Source organism: Crassostrea angulata, chromosome 10 (genome assembly GCF_025612915.1).
Source record: "Crassostrea angulata isolate pt1a10 chromosome 10, ASM2561291v2, whole genome shotgun sequence".
Lineage (NCBI taxonomy): Eukaryota > Metazoa > Mollusca > Bivalvia > Ostreida > Ostreidae > Magallana > Magallana angulata.
Window position 1 is genome coordinate 10,918,374 of NC_069120.1, and position 23,717 is coordinate 10,942,090.

Below are 23,717 nucleotides of genomic sequence, written 5' to 3' on the forward strand. Positions count from 1 at the left end.
TTATAAAGATTTTTTTTCTGATAATTTTTTTTAAACATTTACACCAGAAGCTAATTTATTGATATAGAAAATAATGTATAGTTTAAAGTAAACAAAACTCCTTTTTAGAAAAAAGCTTATGTTTGATTGTTGATGGACGTTACGCCGTTTTCTCTGTCTGATTGGAAGTCTGAGTGTTAATGTGCCGGTGTTATGTTGAATATCTAACACTGCTATGTCTTGGATAACAAAATCATAGAAGTTAGTGCTGCTTTGCTGTGTTGAATTTCTACCGCTGCGTTTTAATCATAATTTCATTGCTCTCAACAACACTTGCTGAACGATTCCTTTTTTCTTTAACCAGCACAGAACAGTACGTTTACAATTGCATCATGATAATATAATGATCGACTGTTCAATTGTTTTAGACTTACTACAATGATGGTAAGAGGCAAGAGGTAAGTCTAATAACACAAAGGAGAAATGAGCAGTAAACATGACCTGAATCGATCCAAGTGTTCAATTTATATTTATTTTTCATATACGACATCAGGTAACCCAACAAGCACCACATTGTTATAGGCGGTTGACATTTTCAAGGTCTTCAGACATTCTTAAATTTCAAAACTTGGAGTTCAAATGTACTTCTCAACCCAATTTTAACTGCAATGAATAGTGTATCATTCAAGGTTGTTTTGTTGTCTCTCATTCATGTCACATCAAAGAGAAAATCCCCAACAGGCTCCGAGTTCAATAAGACACAGTTACATATACCACTGAATTATAAGCAGGTGTTTTGGGTTTCCGCCGGATTGTTCGGCGACCTTGCGCTGAACTGGATTGTATGTATGTGTATTGTATAACGTACGCAGTTAAACATCTTAAGGAGGATTTAAATGACATTACCCGATGAATTGCAAAAATTAAGAAGAACAGTTTCTTGGTCTCGAATTGCGATTTAAAGCGCCAAATTTTTCAGAGAGAGAGAGAGAGAGAGAGAGATTGTTTCTATGACTCCTACATGTTAATTTTGAAGCAATTCATATTGTTAGCCATTACTTCTTGCTTGTGGAATAATACACATTGACTCCCGGAACGAACACTTTCTTTTCTTCTCCCGTAACCGTTTCCTCAACAGAGGATTCTGCACCATGATCTTCAGGTTTTGTATTTTCCTTCTTATCTTTCAAAATAGATTTTGCCAATTTTTTCACATCCATAGTTCTAAACGATTCCAGAATCTCTTCGCTTCGTTTAACCACTTTTGGGTGGTCATCGAAAGACACCGATATTTCTCTCTTCGGCCTAGGTCTGCCTTCTTTGGAGACTGGTTTATCCAGTAGGTCAGAGTATGTATCCGGTCGGGTCAGCATCCAACTCGCCCTCTGTTTGGGTGTCATATGGCGGGAAAATGCGTTATCGTCGTCTGATTCTCGAGAAGAAAGTCGAGAAGAACTGCTGTACTTGGAAAGGCGGCTTTTACTTGTTGCATTTTCCAGTGGATATTTATCCAAGTCCTTCAAATGAGCAGGATTCAGTGTGTCTGTAAGGTGTTTGAATCTGTCGTCAGTTTTTGTAGCACCCGCACTAAGGAATTTCTTTCCACGATACAAGTCATAATGTTGAAGAGCATTTTGATCGACTTCAACCATTTCAGGTAACTTTGTCATGTAAGTCTTTTCGTTGTAAGTTACGATCTCAGTCTGCTCTCGTCTAATACTATATGGCATCTTTGGAAATTTCGTTTTCTCCTTTTCTCTCGATTTGCTTCGTTTTGGTTTCGATTTCGTAGAGTACTCAGGCATGTGGTACATCACATCGAGACTAGGAGCCAAATTCTCCGACCCTTGTAGGCTAGGGAGATTCATACTAGATAACCTCATCTCATCCTCACGTTTCCATTTCTTCTGCTTCCTTTCTTGCATAGCCATAAAAGTCCTCGCTGTGAGATCAAAGGAGTTTGCATGTTTCAGTTGTCTGGTTGAGAGACTTGACAGGGTCCTCTGTAGATGGCGGTCTTGGCTCCTGTTCTCCAGAAGAATCGCTTGATACAAGTTTGTCTTCGGGATGACGTCTCGGACACAGAGAAACTGCTTGATTTTGATATTCTTGGCATCTTTACCTTGCGTGAAGACCAGAGAATCGGGAGAAATATCCAATTCCTGTATTGGGACGGGTTTTTGCTGTTCTGGTTTTGACGGCATTACTGAAGCCATCACTTCGAGCCTCGAATCATGTAATCCTCTCAGGAATTGTAAAAGTCCAAATGTTATCCGAGACGATGGTCACACCTTGTCTAAGTAATGCAATTTCTGTCCGATTGCCTTAATTTGATAAAATTTTCTGCCTTTTTAATGCAATAAAACTCGGAGTTCTATTTAAAACAGCTGTCATAAAGGTGCTGAACATTTCGGAGTCTTTGTTTCAACAATCATAGCTAGAGATATAATTAACATCATGTTCCACGCAGATATGCACACCAACTAATTGTACGTCAAGTAATCCATTGAGCTTTTTGTTTTACCTCAAGCAGTCTTGGCACCTGTACATAAGATCAACGATACAATAATCCATAACCGATCGTTTCTAACAACTCCTCTACCTTAGAACCCTGATATTTTCATCTGCAGGTCCTTGGTCCTTGAAGTAGGATCAAGGAAACGGGAACTGCCCCCTGTTATATATAAGAGAAACTTTATCTGCATGCCTACTGTTTTAGGATTTACGTGAAGATTTAATCGGGATTTTCAAAAACAATTGTCTTGAAAGACGCACCTATCATTTAATCTCCTGTAAATGTGGTTAAGCTCGTTTGCAGGTAATCGTTGGTAATCAGTTAATTGTCCAGACATCGATAAGCGACGCAACAATGGACGTGGTGTAAGAAGCATTGACGTTTTTTGTTCTTTGGAGGACGTTTGGAGACGTGTAAAATACAGACTGCTGTATATTCAGGCAATCACATCAAGCTATACTGAAACATATCTCTGAATTGAGTTTTGAGTGGCAGATACACTGTATAGACAATTATATTTTTAAAGATTTATCCGTGAAATCCTTAAATACAGCGTATTGAGCAACCGTTGAAAAAATCTAACGTAATATAGGTATATTGCCATAAAAAGGCACTTTAAACGTAATTTCTCTTTTTTGTTCGATATCGAGGGGGAAATAAAATGTTACAATTGATGATAGTATACATAGATTGAAAAAGTTACCACTGAAGATATTACAAAGCAGGCAAAACAGTTATTACATAAACCGACCATATTAAACTATTTACTTTTTAAAATAGCAGTCCTTGACTGACATATAAAAGTGCTTGTGGTGACCAACATCAGTTGTACAGTGTAGGTCTTCAGATCCTCGAGGTAAACGAGTCAAGCATCAGATATAGCGAGGACAAACGGTTTGTTTACATTTTGTTTGAAATAGCAAAAAAAATGTAAACTATATTTGTATGTAATAGCAAAGAAATACATAAACGGTAAAAAAAAGTTTTAAGCAATCTACATCTTTTGAGGTTTTTTTTTTTTAAATGAACATAAAATCTTTGTTTTTTTAATAGATCTTTTTGGACACAGGGAACACACATGTATAGAACCCAAACAGAGAAATGCTTTTAATTCCAACCAATAAGTGCAAACAAAGTAAGAAAAATTATTTTTATATTCCTTTCCTTACAAAATCTGCTTGTCAATATTTATCAAGAATGACTCCTTGGATGGTGTATAATTTTCTTCCTAGCCATGTTCCATTAACACTTTTATTAATCGGCATTTGTTTGAAGTCATTCATCATTTCACAGACACAAGAGATGAGCATGCTATATTGTAATTAAATCTTTTGGGACATCCGAAAAACTGTCGGGAAATGAAGATGTCTGATAGCAGCTGCAAAAATCATGTTATGAGTCCGGAACAAAGAGATAATAAATGGAGTTAGATGAATCTGAACCATCAACCATCAATAATACGTACAGCGTAACGGAAATATGTCGCATATGAATTGTATCTTTTATATTGCTGGGCCACCCTTGTAACTTTAAGGACTGAACATATCGGATAATTCTTATTAGATCTAATCATTAAATTGTTTTAAAAGAAATATTGCTTTGAATTTATGAGCACAAATCGGCGTATATCTTGTATTACAAATGTTCAAAATGATCTAAGTGACTTCAATATTGCTTTTTTTCAATCCCTTTTCTTTGTTATTCTGAGACAGAATACAAAGATATTCTGTATAAGTGATTCGTAAGCTGATATTGAGGATACATAATAATAGTTTTAGAAAATTGTTTTTGCTAACAGCATTAATATTATTCATGCAATCGAAATCCCTAAATGGTCTTCGGGCAGAACTTTAAAGCCAGAGTTTTTAATTTCTCATGTTCTTGTTTAAAATTGTTATTTGGCGAAACGTACAGCTTTTCAAGGTGTTAAAGAGTAGAATATTGAATATTTTCTGAAAAAATCTCTTTAAAAAACTCCCAGCGGTCTCAACAGATAGGGCCCAGAACAGAGATCCCATCTTATTAAACATTTTTTAAAAGCATATGTATTGATTAAGATGATATTAAAACGTATCCTACTTAAATTCACATTGTTTTCTCCTCACAAATAGCTTAATACATCTGAATTAGCTTACTATTTTAAATAGGTGGGTTTAAATGGCCAATTGAAATCATAATGATCGAGAGATTAGTGTTTATTTATATTAATTTCTTTGTTAATATATATAATTATCGGCATTGACCTGTTTGAACTCGGACAAAATTCTCTTTTATATCCGGGTCCCATCGGTGGGTGGTTCGAATCCCGACCGTTAACGGGTAACAACTTTTTCTCGCTTTATTCTTTAAAGGACATGGTCACGACTTAAGTTAAACTTCTGTAAAACATCAATTTTTTCATGCTTAAATTCATCATTAATGTATACAGTACGTGTATATTAAAACAAAATCAATAAGTGAGATATCATATTTTATGCAAAAAAATTTCATTTCGTGCATTAATATGAAAATACCATAAAGTTATACGTTGCATTGTGTGAATATACATGTACTTGAACAAAGTTCGATAACTCTCATATTTCCAATGATTACTATATTGATATGAGAGAGAGAGAGAGAGAGAGAGAGAGAGAGAGAGAGAGAGAGAGAGAGAGAGAGAGAGTTCTATATTTTGTTGAAAAATAACTTGTTTTATACACCATTTACTTTATTAACATCTATTGGTTAAAATCAGTCACTCATGATCAGCTGCTTGCCATGATTAAATAAAGGACTGTCAAAGCTTACACAATTTTACTTACTTTGGTAATTTTTAAATCAGATTGAAATTTGAACAGAAACTGAAAAAAATGATAAATTTAAGATTGGCGCTTGAATGTACTGTAAACTGTAATCATTCTGTCTAGAAAATATTTGTTCCAACACGTCCATTTTTCTTTTTTTTTAACTGCTTTTTAAAGGAATTTTCTCATAAACCCTTTTATGTTTAAATATGAGACTCTCAGAGATATAAAATGTAAGTAAAGAAGGGCGTAAATTATGGTGACCGGTAAAAACTATTTTTCATTAGGTGGAGCCAGATAATTATCTTGCAGCCGACACATATTATGATAATATCTGGCGGCCACTACTTATTTATCGGGCAGGTGCCACAACTTCTGTAAAATACCCACTTCTGTACTTTACTATGTTCTTTAGTATATATTTGAATAATTTGATGACCTGCAAAAGCTTAAAGAAATAAAGAATGAATGAATAAATGAATGCAAGAAGATTATTATAAGATTATTATATGGCGTCCGCCATATAAACGGACGGCGACTGTCGCTTATTTATATGGCGGTCGCTTTATAATTTTTATTGTTGAATACTGAAATCTGATTGGTTGGTAATCCGTTTTATTATCCTCAGCGTTAGCAACACACTTGGCAACGGGTAACACAACGAATTGTTACATGCACATAAATAATGCGCGTACGGTTCGTCGTAGAATTCACTTCATTTCTATATTAAAGCAGTAAAATTCTCTTTAAAATTAAGACATTCAGTATAATAAAATAAATAGTGCCTGTTTGGGAGGGTAACTGTTGAAATTGACACCCCTCGAAAACGATTGCGGCTTCCAGATATAAAACTGGTGGCCGCTGCATTGTATCTGGCGGCGACCACAAGTTAAGTATTTGACGGCCGTCAAAAATACACTTATCCGTAACCATTTTTGTGGATTTTGAAATTTGACTATTGTTTACTAAAATTTATGCAAATACACAGTCTTCAAGCCTGCTAGATGTATATCAGTCGTCAACTTTTACCTGTTCAAAGCATCAAATTTATTCATTTGTATGCAGTACAATTTTATTTAACTATGTATTTGTAGTACGCAAACAAAAATGACAGTACTGAAAGTACTTATATTGAATCAAGGTTAAGACTAAATGATATACTAGTATAATGTTTATTCTTTGAATAAACAGTAAATCAAAATTGTTTGTTAGTTTGATCGTGAAATCATCTAAGAACGTGGGACAGTAAACCGAGGTATAAAACCACTTAAGTCCATTTGAAAAACCACAATTTTTTTTTTTTTTACAAATATCACTTTTGTTTAATGATGTCACTAAATTTAATCTAGTTTGAAATAGTCACTAATTAAATAATTTCGGTCCAAAATGTTTTGAAATAAACATCGCAATTTATTAAAACTCTCCAATGTATGTTAATATATGAGCCAATTTTACAGGATAAAGTATGAATGTTGCGCTTTAAAGTGTAAAATTTTACAAATTATTGTGTAACTTTACAGATTAAAGTGTGGATTTTTCAGATAAAAGTGCAAACAATTAACATATAAAGTGTGAATTTTACAGATTAAGTGTAAATTTTACAAATTAAAGTGTAAAATTTACAGATTAAATTGTAAATTTAACAGACTAAGGTGTAAAGTTTACAGATTAAATAGACAGTACAGCTATTTTTAACTTCAAATTTACCCACTGTATTCCTAAGAAACAAGTAATAATGTTGATTGTGACAGTTGAAGTACATACAAAATTCCTTTCACTTTCAATGGATTTCAAAGGAATTATATATATGTTTCCTGGAAAACAATTTTTATCTATCATATAGATAGTGCAATCTTCACACTTTTCCCCCTATAATTCAGTATAAAGAATAAAGTTTTTTTGTCATTGTTATATATGCTGAATACTTTGAGAGAGCTTATGCAATCTGGCTCTACTTATAATATAAGAATTTCTGAAGGGTTTAGATATTTTTTTATATGATTTAATTAAAACAAAATTTTATTTCAAAATGAAAAGGATCGGGGAGCAGGCATGGCCTCCTTTTCTTCTCTCCTTAATATATGATTTTTAAAAAAAAATTATGACTTTCTAGCATTTTACGCCGAATACACTCTGATTTTAACCAGCTTGTTTAGACAAACAATCGACGTGCAATACATAATGTTCTTGTCAGACTGGTGTTTGAAAAATTACGGTCAATACTGATCTGTATACGTTTCAAATTTTTCAGTTGCTTTAAGCATTATTCATAAATTCCTGGAAGACCTACACATATCTCAGGAAGTATTCTCACGTCCTTCTCAATATCATGCAATGCATTCAATTCTGACTGACTGCGGTCTGCTAAATATTTTTAAAAATATTCATTGATTTCTAACACTCTATCAAAATTCGAACACAATTTCATATTGCAGCTCTTCCTACACAGAGGAGACTTGTATCAAATAGTACATTTGAAAAACTGGGTTGGTGTACATTTTACAAATTGACATTTGACATTGGGCTCGTGGTGGTCGTGGTCGTTTCTAGCCTGTATTAATTTCCTCGAGATGAAGAGCTCTGTTTATGAAGATGTAGGAAAATATTCAAATTTCAACGCAAAATTTGGGGATTTTTTCTTCTCGATTATTTTTTGGCGAACAAAATACTACGTTTATAATTTTAAGTTCGATCTTATGGGTAATTTATTGACCATTCATCCTTCCTAAAATTGGCTACATCCCTGGTCCCTACACCACTGAACCAATGACCTGTTCCTATGTACAATCTTATTGTTAAGATGTTACCAAAATAAATGCTTTTTGACTGTCATGTAACAATGCGCTAGGATCCTTAAATGCTATTTGTTCATTGTCTTTTAAAACAAACGTGCCTGGCAATCACCAAGGTTGTCAAATATTTTGTAAAGGAGACTGCTAAAATATATGCCTTGAAAAATTGGCGGAGCAATAGGTAAAGAGGAATCTATTGAACGATATCGTGACACGTAGTATAGAGGATAAAAAAAGTGGTAATGGTGGCAAATGCACGATGATGCAAATTTTGCTCATTGCATTAGAATGATACAATAATCTAAGGTCGAAAATGTGAATTTATAATTCAGTATAGGTGTATGTTATCATGAAATGTTTGAAAACTTTGTTCTGTTTATTATCACGATACATCTGTGAATTTTTATCAGCCATTTAATGGGGGAAAAATCTTTGCTTTTGTTGATTTTATTTGTTAACAACCGCGCTTTATTGTTAGAATGTGGATATACTAACAATGAAGCGAGAATAAAACTGAATACGACCATCAATATTGTTTTGACTTTGTACAGATTATCGATAAAGCAGTTTTAAAATACCAGTAGATTATGGGTTAAATTTGTCTGATGCATGGAATATTGATCATAAACCTTATTGAGTTATGTACGCGTGAATCTGGAATATCAACAATGTTTACAAATATATGATTTATTTGAATTCTTTAAAAATCTATGCAATCTGATTAAAAAAGTAGATAAAAGTCTGAGCAGCAGAATACCTGGTATTTTTGCTCGTCATAGATACTAACACTTGCAAACAGCCAGGCATTGATTTAAACCGTTTATGAAAGGATCTGAAATGTCATTTTTGATTTATTCATAAACAACATCGTAATCTCACAGACTACACTGTATTTACTTATCCTATCGCTGTACACTATTTAATGTTGAGTCGATGAAACTAAAATGCTGGGCAGAGGTAAAATGCATTTCAACATATGACCAACATGCGATTACTCTATCGAATCAGCTGATTGGGAAAAGTAAACATCTCAATGGAATAATTTTAAAATAGATTGTGATTTTTATCTGATAACATGTTCCGCACATGCATCAAGGCTGATATCCCAGTAGTTTAGAAGGCCCTTGTCACCCAGAGTCTACATTGAGCTGTACATTGTACTTGACTACATAATACGCCACTGTAATCTCTGAACAATGTCTATTATCATGCCAACTTAATATCATTTCAATTTCAAAACTAATTTACATTATTGATAAGTAGAACGAGGGTTTTTTCTTTTCAATTTAAAAGCATTTTTTTCAATGCGTCTTTGTGCACTACTGGAAATATAAAGTATTGGTCTTTGGGCAATACCCAGGGAAAACGTGAAATAATCGTTTGAAGTGATAACTTAAAGCCTTTAGTTTCATCTATACAAGTCAAGTTATTGAAAAACAGGATTAAACTTTTGATGTATTGAAGATATTATTGTTTTTTATATAGAACAAGGCAAAATCATGACAATTTGATTTTCACTCGAATATTGCTATATAACAATATAAACGATTCTTTGAAAGCCGAAAGAGGTTCAAATTCGTCCTGAAATGGTGTTATTGGAAGCGACATTTCACACTCACAAAGGTTTTATAACAGAAAAATGCGATTCATGTGATAATCGGAACTGTGTGGTTTAAACCGATATTAAAGCAGATAAAATACGTCAAGTAAAATTAATACTTATAATTCAAAGGGACTAAGACACAATTTGAGTTCAAAATTTTCAAATTTTACTTTTTCAATTTTTATGTCTAGAATTGTTAATTAAGATGTTTTCAATGCTATGACAAAATTTGAAAGTCAAATTTCGAGTAACAAAGGTTAGAATTCTTTGTTTTGTAAACAAAGCTCGAGTCCTGTTAATGTTTACATATTTGTTGTTTTGGTATAAGTTTCAATCTAATGTTTCTGTTTGTTGTGATGAAATTATTTATGAACCCATTTAATCAGTTTATCATGTTTCCACAATTTATTTTGATAAAGAAATGGCATCTCCTTTACTTTACAGTATTTGTAAACAAATATAAGACTCGAGCTTTGTTTACATAACAACGACTTCTTCCCTCTGTATCTTGCTTGTAACATGAATTCTAACATTCAAATTTTAATGAATCATTCAAAATACAAACGTAACTATTTTATTCCTAAAATCAAAAATAAAATTTTCATCTGAAACCGTGTCCAGGTCCCTTTGAACATAATATCTGTACCACACCTAACACGCACGATAAATGATGAGATTTCAAATAGAGTACTAGCTGTCTATGTCATCGTCTGCTGTCGGTAGAGACTATTAACCATCACATTCGTTCTGCTCGTACGATAAAGCTCCACAGACTTTGCCCTACTAGTTACAGGTAATCTCTCCCGTTCTAATAAAGCCGTAGATTGTCGCCAAATATTGCTCGGTTTTGATGATGGTCGAAGAGGTTGTCGGCCGTATCCGAATTTTTGATACGTTTTGTCGATTACGTCATCAGGAAACCACATGGTTTTCTCCGTATTCAAAGTTAACATCGTGTTTTGTTTCGAAAAACTGGGTGTCGACGAGCTAAGTCTCGGCAATCGAAACATATCGTTCTTAGAAGGTAACGTAGTGTGAAATGTCAGCCCGCGCCTGATCTTTGGTCGTCTGGGTGTCAGATCTTGAATGGGTGACTTCTGAAGAAGGGTGCTGGTTTTCTCCGCCAGGGTTTTGGATTCTTTGTTACTGTGGTCATTGGTTTCGATCTTCTCACTAACCGCTTTCTTTCTGACGTAGGCACTTAACCGTTCATTAAAACGCTTGTCCCGTAGTCTAGGAATCGCTTTGGTCGAAGCATCAACAGAAAGCTTGACAACGCTAACAGGCGTATTGCTTTCCTTTTCGATCTCGTTTTGCATTTTATCTCCCTTTTTAGACACACTCTCTTTCATTTGTTCCAAGTTTTCTCCGTACAAACCCTGAAAATAAGGCTTCCTATCCAAAAACAAATGTCGGTCGTTCTTCACTTCCTCGCTGAATTTGTAGATGTGTTCAAGCGTGAAGACAGGGGAGGGTGGGTGGAATTTCCTCGGATCTACGATCGTCCCATCAGCTCGAGGAATAAACACATTTATAAATCCGTTACCGTAGTCAAACTCCGTCGTTGTTTTTCCCTCATACATATCGATTCGATTTACAAGTCAACCTGTTCATGCCCAAGATCGGTTCATTTTATTTTGTAAAATTGGAAAAGGTTACAACAGAAAACCCAGTCTTTCACTCCATTCTGTAAATATTTTCTTAAAGAAGTACACTGCATCGAAAATATTCCTTTCCACTTGAATTCTAATGACGATTTGCGAAGATAAATATTTTTAAAACCTCTCGTGCTTAAATCCCGAGAGAGAAAAAAAAATCACGTTTTGTATGAACTGAAATAGTCCCTCTTTTTCTTTTAAAGTTGATACATTAATACAAACTTTAAAGATCAGATAAGCAGCACACGCAAAATTCTAAAATGCAGAAAATTACCATATCCGCTAAGTGTTGCCAATCAGGTTCTCGTGCCTTTAATTCGTATATACCACTGCGGCACTTAGCGAAGTTATTTAAATTTTGTACAAAGAGCCAGTAATCTTTCAGCCGAAAAGACTCTGGGTGGACAATAAAAGATCAGCGCTGATAAATTGAATACATTAATTATCGTCATCGATCTTCAGAATGACTATGGAATTTTAATACACAATTTCAATGCACAAATAAAGGGATAAAGGGCTCCTTGCACCTGACATTCAGTTCTTTTGTGTTGACCTTTTGGAGTTACCCCAGCCAAAAAGGTCTTTGGTATCACCAGTATGCATGATCTTATCTTGATCGGTCCCCCTGTCTTGTCAAAACTAAAGATATAAAAAGATTATCCCCACAGTCCCGAGATGTCGCGGGGAATGCAGGGGTTGAGACATGGAAGCATCGACGTTTGTTCTATTATTGAGTGTCACGTTTAGGATTAATTTAGCAGAACGGGTGTTTTATAAACGGAATTTCTTGTTTGTTTAATTATTTCAAATCTAAAGTTTACTTATCTTAAACCTTAAGTTTATAAAAAAAAAATGATAATTATGATAATTTCTTATGAAGATTTTGTTGGCCTTTTTAAATATATTTTCATCATTCATATAAATTATCAAATACGTATATGGAATAAAAAATTTAATTCAATTTTATTTTCAGTGAATGAACTTGAATTTTTATCACGTGCATTTGATGATTTATTTGTACATTGAATTTTTAGTTTTAAATATCGTTGGCTCTATAACAGCACAGGCTTTGCAGACAAATTAAACAAAACGAAACTATTTTAGTTTAAACAATTTAAAAGTTTTAAAGATTAAAATTCCATAAAATAAAACAATATTAATTTATTCAATACATGTGGTGGCGTTTACTTGTGCTTATACACAGTGATTAGACTTTATGTGTGTTACTGAACAATGAAACTCACATTTCTCATACAAACATAGGGAGATATATACACTGAATGTAAATAATTTGATGTGAATTACGATAACGCTAAATTTCTCTATGACACACCGTTTAATCGACGAAATTATATGGTATGAATAAAACCGATGATCGTTTTCTAATTTTATGTGTATTTTAAAATCCTCGTTGTGTATGTAATATGAGAAAATGTTATTCATAATATCCTTAAGGATTTGCAACCGCACTGTCTCTTCCTTTAGAGAAAACTAAAAGATGTAATATGAATCTTTGTGTGAATGTATATTATATAAATAGTGCCTGTTAAGGAGGGTAAGAGTTGAAATTGACACCCAGAGAAAACCATTGTCAACCGACGCGAAGCGGAGGTTGACAATGGTTTTTGAGGGGTGTCAATTTCAACTCTTACCCTCCTAAAAGGGCACTATTTGTTTTATTATACTGAATGTCTTAATTTTAAAGAAAACTTACCTGTTTTTTTATCTGAATGATATGAATTCTATGACGAACTGTACGCGCATAGTTTACGCGCATGTAACAATTTGTTGTGTTACCCTTTGCCAAGTGTGTTGCTAACGCTGAGGGTAATAGAACGGATTATCAACTGCGTCTTAACCAATCAGATTTCAATATTTAAAATGAAAGTATAATAAAAGATGATATTCCAGACGCAAAGCTTTGAAGATGCATAGGTCAAAAATGCGACTGATGCAATGTTCCTCAATAAGCCCAGAAAGGTTTCAACACCAAGTAATTCTGCATTTTTTAAGCATGAACTTGAATCAAGGTCTAGTCGGTTAAGTCAAGGTCAGATTTTCCTTTTGAAAAGAAGTTTTAAAACATTTCCAGACTAGCTTCGAGTCAGTTAAAAATCTCCAAATAATAGAACATTTAACCGCATATGCTTTTTGCTGCCACAACTAGTACCATAAATTATCGTAATCTGTCTGATGAGTCTAGTCCCCCCCCCCCCCCCCCCAACCCACACTATCAATTTGCTTTCGATGCCACTGTTGTTATTGGAAAAATGATGAATAAGTAGAAAAACCACGACATCAGTATCATACACGACATATGACATCAAATGCAAAAGTGAATCGTATAACTGTTCTACTTCTTTGTGTTAGTTCTACGATTCCAGACACATTCATTTCAGCTCTTTTGTTTTATGACGGAAGATGAAACATTTGAATTAAATTTACATCAGGTTATAGACTAGTCTGACTTTTTTTTTTATCAATAAACTATCGCTACCATGGAAAAATATATTGTTGGCAGACGAACTAACACGAAATAAAATGTTCAACCCTTTACTATGCTATTAACAAAATTGATCGGAGAAAATTCTACAGCCGTTCTAAAATGTGGAAAAAGACACTTGGTGAAAATTTTAAAAATAATGCTATTGACTGCGTATGAGCCAGAAAGATAAAAAAAAAATATACATGTTAAAATTATTTAATGCCATCTCATCTAAAAAGTAACAAAGCAATCTAATATACGGAAACATCATTTATATAATTTTGCCTTGTTTCTATCGTTGATTGATCTCCATAAAATTCTTGTACTTCAAATTTGAATGTAATTATGCTATCAAAATATATTGAGATATTTAGCGACAAGAAAATCATATATAATGATAGACTATGAAATCAAAAATTCATGGAGTAAACACATCTTATCATTCGCCCCCAAATGCCATCGTCGGAACCCACGGGTTTTCTATCCGTTACACTGCTTTCAACCAGTGTAACGGATAGAAAACCCATGGGTTCTGTTCACAGCAGTTTTGTGCCACTTAAATCAATTTGACTTTGGCATATACATTTATGTGTATGTTAAACAGTGTGGCATACCTTAACCATGCATAGTGGTTACCATTATCGAAGCCCACGGGCTTTCTATTTATCACAACGGCTGCTTTCAAAGAAATGAAACCCTTAAGTTTCGACGATGCCATAGTACCCACCTATATTGAAACCGGATCTCAGTGTTAACCTGATGTAGGACTTTCATTTTCTCACTTATACCTTTCAATCCTCAGAAGTTGACTGGACATTTTTAGCCTGGCTTTGCTGAAAGCAGAGCCCTGGCTGTAGACAGGCAAATCGCCAATGATACTATAAATAGCACAACTTAAAAAATAAACAAAAAACCCAGCAGCGTCAAAGTAAAAGCTTCCGCTATACCAAATAGTTACACAAAAAGCCATGGTTTGTCAAGTCTATCGTTTTTTAATTGTTTGTGAATAAATTTAGCGTTGAATTTGTTTCCTTTCTTATTAATTACTTGTTTTTTAAACAGGACTGTGCGTATTGGGCACATATACAATGCGCATGAATTTTTTGAACTACTTTTCAAGGCATTTGGTGTTTGGCTGCACATAGATATAACGCTTGTTTCAAATTTCAATGCAACTGTTGATTTTTTTGTACTAGACAGACATATTTTTAGCTATAGCCGCTAACAAAACAATTCAGTCGCTCTCTGGCGCATTTCCGACATTAAAAGCATGAGAGAGAGAGAGAGAGAGAGAGAGAGAGAGAGAGAGAGAGAGAGAGAGAGAGAGAGAGAGAGAGAAATTGCCAGTTTTTACTACAAAATACGCATAATGACACATCAGAAGAGCTCCGCTTTCATTTCTACTTCAGTACTTTGATTAATACCTGGCAATCTAACCACACCAACGCTTTATCAATGTTAAAACATATTAAATCAATGTCATGTTTGCTGTTTAACACTTCGAAATAATCATCATTTTCATAATTTTGTTTTCCGCTTTTCTTTATTTTGATTTCATCGGGTCATGCTTACTTTGAAAGAAAATCACTTTGGGTACATTTGATCTAGAGGCATAGATCTTTTACTTGACGAAACAGTAATTATCGATCTTTGTTCAAATTAATTTCATTCTCGTTATATTCTCTTATGTTCTTTTAATTTTTTTCTAATTTGTACAAGTTCATTGATATTCATTTGCTAGTCTAAAAATATATTTTAATACCTTTCTTTTAAATCTGCAAGTAAGAGGCAAGTATCGCCCCAATCCTTTTAGATAACAAATTCCAATATTTAATTAAGAAAGATTCTAACTTTTCTTCCTAATCCAATCCTTTATCTAAAACAATTTACCGCCAATATTCTACATTTGTTTGATTGGAATGCCTTGAAATACTAATGACGACTTTGTCACGGATGAGGCGTCGTCAACCTTTACATAATCACAACAAAATCAATTATGAATTCATATCGTCACCGTAATTAATCGAACTTATCAATTCAATTTGCTCGTTTAGATAACCTTGCACTTACATGTCCTTTTATATAGATACTTGAATATCCACAGGGATTCAGCATTTTGAATTAAATTAATTTGTATATTGATGCCGATCTCTATGACTTCCATTTCCTATCAATTTCTGGATTATTTACTACACTAAATCACCGATGATCTATTTTTATATGTTATCGAAAGATTGATACTTTATTCTGTAGAAATCTTGAGCGATTTACAAACATGGAAGAACGTAACTCCGTCAGGAATAATGCATGCCCATGGGTTTAGAGTGCATTTTTGAGTTTATGTTAAGTTTCAGTTTCAGAGAAGACAACACAAGCGTCCTGTATGGGTGGGAGTCAGATTCCAGCAAGTTGTCCTACTATGGGTCTCTGCTGATACAGCGTTTGACAAACCCCCTCAAGTCAGTATACACACTCAATAACACGTGTATTTAAATATTGTCTCTCCTTTTCGTTAGGAGAACCCGATATTATTAAACCAATCAGTGAATTGGCCGGTTTATGGTACTCCTTACAACATGGGTAGTAAGGTGACATTTACACAACTGCTACTGTCCCATAAACGCCGGACTGGCCACATACAGAAACCGACATCCAGCAAATCACTGTCAGAGAATCATAAACTCCAGACAAGGTACTAACAGCTTGAGAGCCTTAATTATAGAGACATTGCTGGTTCCATTAGCCAAAAACAATGCCTGATGCAAGAGGTAAGAGATCTGCTAAAAAGTCAAATCAAACGGAGCATTTCACTTCTTATAATTTCGCCATAATGGAATGAGTTCCGAGTGTATGTGAATATTCATGTAATACTACCTGATTACTAGTAATTAAAAATTAACCATACGGTAATTTTATGTTATTGCAAAAATCTGTTTTTATGATGAGTTACTAGAAATCGCTTTTTTATATTTCTTGTCTAATATTCCTTAAATTATTATTCCGTTGTGACCTATCTTACACTGACAAACATGTCTTACTTTGAGGTAGTGAACGTCTATTAAATATGATATGAATAGCAAAATTTTTGCTGCTGTTTAAAAACTTATTCTGTCTAAACAAAATGTTTCATTTAAAGTGTTAGGCACGATTGCAAAGAATAAATTATAAAAATGATAAAACTGTATACAAACACCTTTGATTTCAGTGGTAATTAGCTTTGTAGCAATTTTCTTGAGGTTTTGCTGAAATTTTGACAGATTGACTAGACTATATGTTTTATACAGCCCATGCTTTCAATCAGCTTTGTCCTTGGTGTTACGATTAGTTTTGGTATCACGTTGTCCCGTGACGTCATAGATGTCAATTTCCTTAAAACGTGTTCAATAAACTAATCATCATTAGAATTTTTTTTGTTTGGTAATATTCACATTTCTTTCGTTTGTTTTCCGCAATAAAGTTAAGACTTGTATCACCGCTTAAATTTATATCAGATTAACATGCTAAAATACATGTATCGAATTTAGATAACCCACAGAAAATGTTAATAGTTAAAACTATTGTTTATCAACCTGTTCGTGTGTTTTGTATTCACTTTCAATTTTCATTGTAGTCAGCCCATTGAACCATTGTTGATTATCTTATTTCATATACGTATTAGTCAGTGGAAACAATTAAAATCAATGTATGGCATAAACAAAATTACATTTTTTACGGGGATTTTATAAAGGAACAATCTGCCACCTTTTATGCAATTTGAAATTCTCGAGACTCCTCGCACAATTTTTTGGCATTAATATTACCCGGGTATTTTTCATGTCGTTTCAAATACAAAATCCCCGTAGTATCTGAAAAGATACACATGTAGAGGGAGCGTTTCAAAACAGAAAAACTGAATGTGGGTACAAATGTGTTATTATTAATATTGAAATACATAATGTAGTATAAAAAGCAAAAAATGGTGGAAACAAAAAATTGTGAGAGTCTACAGTGAAGTTATTATTGCCCTACCGGTGAAACCGGAGGAGACTATGTAATCTATCGGTCATTCTGTCTCACTCTTCATCTTCAATAGCAATATAACCTTCCTTAAACAGTGAAGAAAAGAAGGGGGTCGTGTTAATTTTCATCAAAAATTTAAAATTGAATTGATTTTTTTGTGTTTGATAAATACAGCTAACAATTTTACAATTTTTTCAACAGAGACTTACTTTGCGTTTTAATATTGATAAATATATATTCTTTCTTCGATGATCAGTTGTCACACTGATTTTTCATTTAATTTTTAAAAATTTAATTTTTAATGTAAATAATCTTTTTAAGCCGGCGATGGATTACTTTTCAGTCAATATCACTAACAGTTCAAGCAAAAAAAAAACAAAAACACAACAAAAAAAACAACAAAACAAATCCCGGGGGGGGGGGGGGGGTTAACTTAATTAATTATCTTTTTATTTATCTGTATAATGATATTTTAAAAGTTTTTTAAAATGTAAAAAACAATTTTCCGTCAAAGTACTAGCTCCCAGCTCTTTGATGGCTTTCGCTTTTGGCTGCTATACAATCTACGTGCTGACTGACTGCTATTGCTGCTGGTGACTGACAACTTTAGCGTCGTCACACAGGATATATCCTAACGTGATAATGATCAGTACACAGGAAGATTGTCCTGGTTATTTTATTTTTAGACAATATAACGATCTATAAATACAGATTAATTAAACATAACACTTTGGAGTATTTTGCTTTTCAGCCTTTTTATGTATACGTGTCGAGCATTTGCAGGAAGAGAATGAGAGGCTTTGTCATAAATAGATAGAATTAAATAACGTCAAAGTGGCTTTTACGGGATTAAAAGTTAACAGCTCGGTGATGTGTTTTTATTTAATGAAATTGCCTAGAGTGTCTTGTCACGTATACGTTACAAATACATTCACTAATTTCTGCAATTTATACAAACCTGGCATTTTCAAATCTAGAATTAACATTTGCAATATAGTTACTTAGATTATGACTAACAATGTACATACATGTATGTCAGATCTTGACAATTAAAATTGTAAAAAAAAAAACAAAAAAAACAATTGCTACTCAAAGATCATTCATAAAATACAAATTTTGATAAAAATACTGAACCTTCTTGATAAAAGAAAATTGGTGAATAACAAATATCATTATAAAAATGTGTACTAAATATTTTACACATTGTTCGAACAATCGTACTCCGAACCCCCCCCCCCCCCCCCAAAAAAAAAAAAACTCACATACGTGTAGCAACGACGGTTAAGTGTTCCTTGTTGTAAGATTTTTGTCATTATACATTTGTAGATTGAACCTTCTCCGTTTTCTTTTTTAGGCATGCCATCGGTTAATGCCACTGAGATAGAACCAGTCTTCTCCACAGTTCTAATCGCCTTCATCTGTCTACAGCAGCTAGTGTTTATTCTGGCGTTTCTCGGAAACATTTTTGTGATCATCATTTTCGTAAAGTACTTAAAACTGAAGACGGCCACGAACAAATTTGTGGTCAGTATGTCCATCGCTGATTTGTGCACTGGAGTTTCTGCCGGCGTGCAGGTCTTGTATTTTTTTATATTCAGTCTAAACACTGATATGGTGGCCTGTTTTCTCAGGTACCAGGTATTAACTTGGATGACCATAACATCCCAGGCACTAGTCACGTTTACGACTTTCGATCGCTTTGTGGCAATTTGTTTCCCTCATTATCATAAACATTTGGTAACCAAAAGAGTCTCAAATATGCTTATCATCACTGCGTGGATATTTGGGGCCCTTTCGGCTATGATCCCCTTTGCAGGTGCCAACAACTGGGGTTCAGGCGTTTCTTGCATGTTTTATGATTTGCTTTTTCATCGATTTGTGTACCTCATTTACGGAATTTCTATTTTCTTGTTCATGGGCATTGCTGTTGTGCTTTATTGTTTTATTCTACACACAGCTTGGAAATACCAGTCCAGAATTAGGCCTCGAAATTCTTTAAACGTTGAAAGACAGAAAAAGATAGAGAAAGACATCCGCAGTGCCCGCGTTATGGCATTCGTTACAGTGATATTTACAGTTTGTTGGACTCCTTATACCGTTTTCCAAATCCGATATGGGTTGGGAATAAGCAGTGATGAGCTCTACAGTCTTTCTAATTGGTTGGTGTTTTTAGGAATCTCTAATAGTATTATGAACCCATTTATCTATGCATGGCAAAGAAATGACTTTAGACGAAAGTGGTTCGAACTAATGCCTTGCTTTGGCAAAAACTCGACAGGGAGGGAAACATCCATGACCCAGAACTTATCGTCAATTGGGAGTTAGTTACGAATGGGTTGTATGTGAAGTAGACGCCCGGTGCATTTTTCTTGTGGTTGTGGTGTTAGAAACTTTAAGAGTGGCCACGTTAACTCCAACTACAGGATCCACCCGTTGTTCTTTAACCCTGAAGAGCTTTTTCAAGGACTTGTTGAAATCTTGGCGATGCCAGGCAAATATAAACGGATTCATTATGCTGTTGAACATGCCAAGAAAAGCAAGCCAGTTCATAACAATCAACTCGGACGTAGTGTACGAAACTCCGATCCCGATCCCTATGTTGAAAGCTGTAAAAGGAGTCCAGCAGACAGAGTTAAACAACGTCACCAAACCCCAGACTTTGGCGGAACTGACATCACTCTTCATCTTAATCCTCTTCTGACGGATCCGAGAAGTTTCGAATGCCGGCCTTACTCGATTTAAAAACGCCCATGCTGTCTTTAAAATCAATAAATTCATACAAAATGAAGCTATCATAAAAGATATAATTGAACAGGAATCGAAAAGATATAGATACTTATCAAACATAATATGGTAAAAACAAAAAGGCAGGTCGTCCCAATTATCCTCAGTAAGGAATGGCAATATCCCTGTTATTATAGCAAAGGACCATGCCAAGATGATGAAAAAGATTCCGAGCGACTTTGTCATGATATCGCCGTACTTATGGGGATAGTAAACAGCTACCAGGCGATCCAGAGTAGAAAAGACCAAAGATAGCTGAGAGGCAAGAGTCATGGTCACAACAATGCGGTACCTCAAGAAACAAGATACTTTATTTTGGTCCATGACCGGAAATAGAACGTAGAGAAGTTGACTTCCGCTGGCAAACCCCGTACACAGGTCTGTAACCGCTAGGCTTACGACCATCTGGTTACTGAATGTGTTCAGTTTCAAGTACTTGAGTACGACGATGATGACGACGAGATTCCCGGAAAAAGACAAGATGAACACACATTGCTGCAGACTCAAGAAGACAATGAGCGCGGAAGTATCAGCTTCCGGCGGAAACGGAACAGATGACTGGTTCCCTGTCGAGTTGTCACTGACATTCATGTTTCTTGCGCTGAAAAATGAACTATTGTATATAATTAATTGATTTCAGTACAAATAAATAACCCCTGGAGTTCAGATATATATATATATATATATATATATATATATATATATATATATATATATATATATATATATATATATATATATATATATATATATATATATATAACACATGAATTTTATCTGATAATATTCAAAGACCATTTGATTAGAAAGATGGCTACTACCCACATTTAAGAAATAAAAGTTAAAGGCCTAAATTTGCTTCGATTGTTTTAAAATTGTTTGCATTTCTATTATAATTTAGATTCAAATTGGAAAATCATTATTTTCAAAGTGAACGTTTATGTAAATATAGAGATGGCTAATGAACCTTACACTCTTCCGAGATCGAGATCGATTGATGAAACCTAAAATACTAAAGTACAATTACTCATTCAGTATAAATCTATATAAAGTCATTAAACAAAGATCAATTAGTTATCAATATTATAAACTCTCTACCCTGTAGCTAGATATGTAATAGAACAAAAATACATTGAAGGAAGTGTCGCCCTAAAACAAAACGCAGGAAAATATACTGAAAACCAATTAATGCAAACACGTTTTGTATAGAAAATAATAATTAGGGAGATATTACGACGATTTTTTAAAACAAAAACAAGATTCAGTCCTTACCAGTAAACATGTTCAATTTTCTGAAACTTATATTAATGATACTTCATTGTAAAATTTGAAAGAGGCCATCTTTCTAATGTTATCGTGCCTATCATGATTACCGAAATTTTCCCCAAAACTTCGTTTTTGATAAGACAGATAATTATTCTGTGTTAAACCGTAGAGAAGACATATATGTACCAAGGACATTATTGCAGTTTACGACAATTACAGCCTTCCACTCTGTATAACCCCCCTGTTGTCTATGTGCTTTAATGGTATATCTATCAAACACTTCATTCTCTTTTATTAAATGTAACAGGTCTTGAGCTACACAGGGCTTTAAACATTTGTTAGGTAAATTTTAATATTTTGATTTGATTCCATCTCTGATCTTCTTTCTAATATTCTTAAGTAAAAAATCCATTTTACTGGAACTCTATTTTTGGGCTTTGTATCCAATTTTCGACAAATTTGAATATACACAACACCCCATGGATCAACAGTAATATCAAATGTTGCATTATTTTCTGGAGAAGAGCACTTTCCCTATAATTTCCAATGTTGATATTGTTGAAACTACTGTCCTTTCTGACATATATTATTTTTCAAATAATATCTGCAATATTACTACTTTAATGTAGTTATATTGCAGATATTATTTGAAAAAAATATACGTCATAAAAAACACCACCATTCTTTCTTCGCTTTGTCAGAATACATGTAAAGTAATATCACATCTGTACCTCTATCACAACGTGAAGAAAATTGAAAATGGATGGTTTCAATTTTGTTCCTGCATATATTTGCATCCTGGTGTAATGAATCTGTAGGAAATTTTCACTCACTCTCCAAACCAGTTTTTTTTTAGAAAGAGTGGTCTTTTGATTGTACAAACCCAAATCGCGCGATTATTGTTTAACTGGCATCTTTATAATGTCTTCCCTTAATGAAAAACCTTGGAGTCTATGCTTAAAAGCTTTGTCTATGCTTAAACTGGGAGTACATGTAAATAAAAGTATTATATCTGACATCCATTATTTCACATGCAAGAAACATCTCATTTTTAAATAGGTTTCCACTTCAGATCGTCATTGCTTTGCAAAACGTCGGTGCAATATGTAGGTTAGCAATAGCGTAGGCTTTTTGTAAACAGCGAATACCAATTTAATTTGCAAAATCTCCCGTCGTCTACAAACGATAGCCGTTTCTATGTGAGTTCACAATGAAATGAACAGTTTCATTGTTAGTTTTGAAAGAGGGTTTCTCCGAATTTGATGTTTCTAATGTGTACGTATACATGCTATTCCTCAGGAATCTACCCGAGTCTACCCGCCGCCTTAGGTGACTCTAGCATAAAAACTTTTACTATACTTCACAAAAAGGGTCCATATATATGATTACAAAAATCATTTTAAAAACAATTATTTCCAGTACATGCATGTAGGTTTGTAAGTTTTTGGCTGACGTGTTTTTTATCCATTCGTATAATTCCTTGTACTTTTGGCCGACGTAGATGTAAGAGACTATACTAAATTTGCAATCTAGTTTAAATGAGATGAAAATGTTCTTTTTCTTTGATCAGATTTTGTCGTGGGTAGAAAACCTGTTTGTTGAGCATACACACTTGTTGTTTGAATGTTATTAAAATTGTATGAAAATTGACATTTTTTACACTGTTCTGAGGTATTTCTTTATGACGTCAGTTGTTTGGATCTAATTGAAAATCATGATTAAATTTCACACTGATAACTGTACAGTGCAATCTGATTAAAATCAGATCCCCCATGCTGCCGTTTATATAATGTGTCAAAAAAAAAACCCCGGGAACAAACAGGATCTGATTTTAATCAGATTGGGTACAGAAT

General features: G+C 33.9%; 3 protein-coding genes across 5 annotated transcripts; 1 reads left to right on the forward strand and 2 right to left on the reverse strand.

Moving 5' to 3' along the window:
* Positions 1–489: 489 nt before the first annotated feature.
* LOC128166323 (uncharacterized) lies at positions 490–2,762 on the reverse strand. Its single transcript, XM_052831421.1, has one exon. The coding sequence runs from the start codon at positions 2,193–2,195 to the stop codon at positions 1,035–1,037; it is 1,161 nt and encodes a 386-aa protein (XP_052687381.1). The 5' UTR covers positions 2,196–2,762; the 3' UTR covers positions 490–1,034.
* A 785-nt stretch (positions 2,763–3,547) lies between these two features.
* LOC128167292 (kappa-type opioid receptor-like) lies at positions 3,548–20,145 on the forward strand. 3 transcript variants are annotated; one of them, XM_052832917.1, is made up of 3 exons: positions 3,548–3,629; positions 16,332–16,583; positions 19,169–20,145. In XM_052832917.1, exons 2-3 carry the CDS (start codon positions 16,568–16,570, stop codon positions 20,137–20,139), a joined length of 987 nt encoding a protein of 328 aa, XP_052688877.1. In that variant the 5' UTR covers positions 3,548–3,629; positions 16,332–16,567; the 3' UTR covers positions 20,140–20,145. The 3 variants fall into 3 exon arrangements, with proteins under 3 accessions (XP_052688877.1, XP_052688875.1, XP_052688876.1); XM_052832915.1 differs by lacking the exon at positions 16,332–16,583 and having other exon boundaries at positions 3,566–3,629; XM_052832916.1 differs by lacking the exon at positions 3,548–3,629 and having other exon boundaries at positions 15,618–16,583.
* Positions 20,140–21,189, reverse strand: LOC128164879 (uncharacterized). The gene is made up of 2 exons (XM_052828939.1): positions 20,821–21,189; positions 20,140–20,571 (listed from the first exon to the last, which is right to left on the reverse strand). The coding sequence occupies exons 1-2, from the start codon at positions 21,187–21,189 to the stop codon at positions 20,140–20,142; spliced, it is 801 nt and encodes a 266-aa protein (XP_052684899.1).
* Between the last annotated feature and the right edge of the window lie 2,528 nt (positions 21,190–23,717).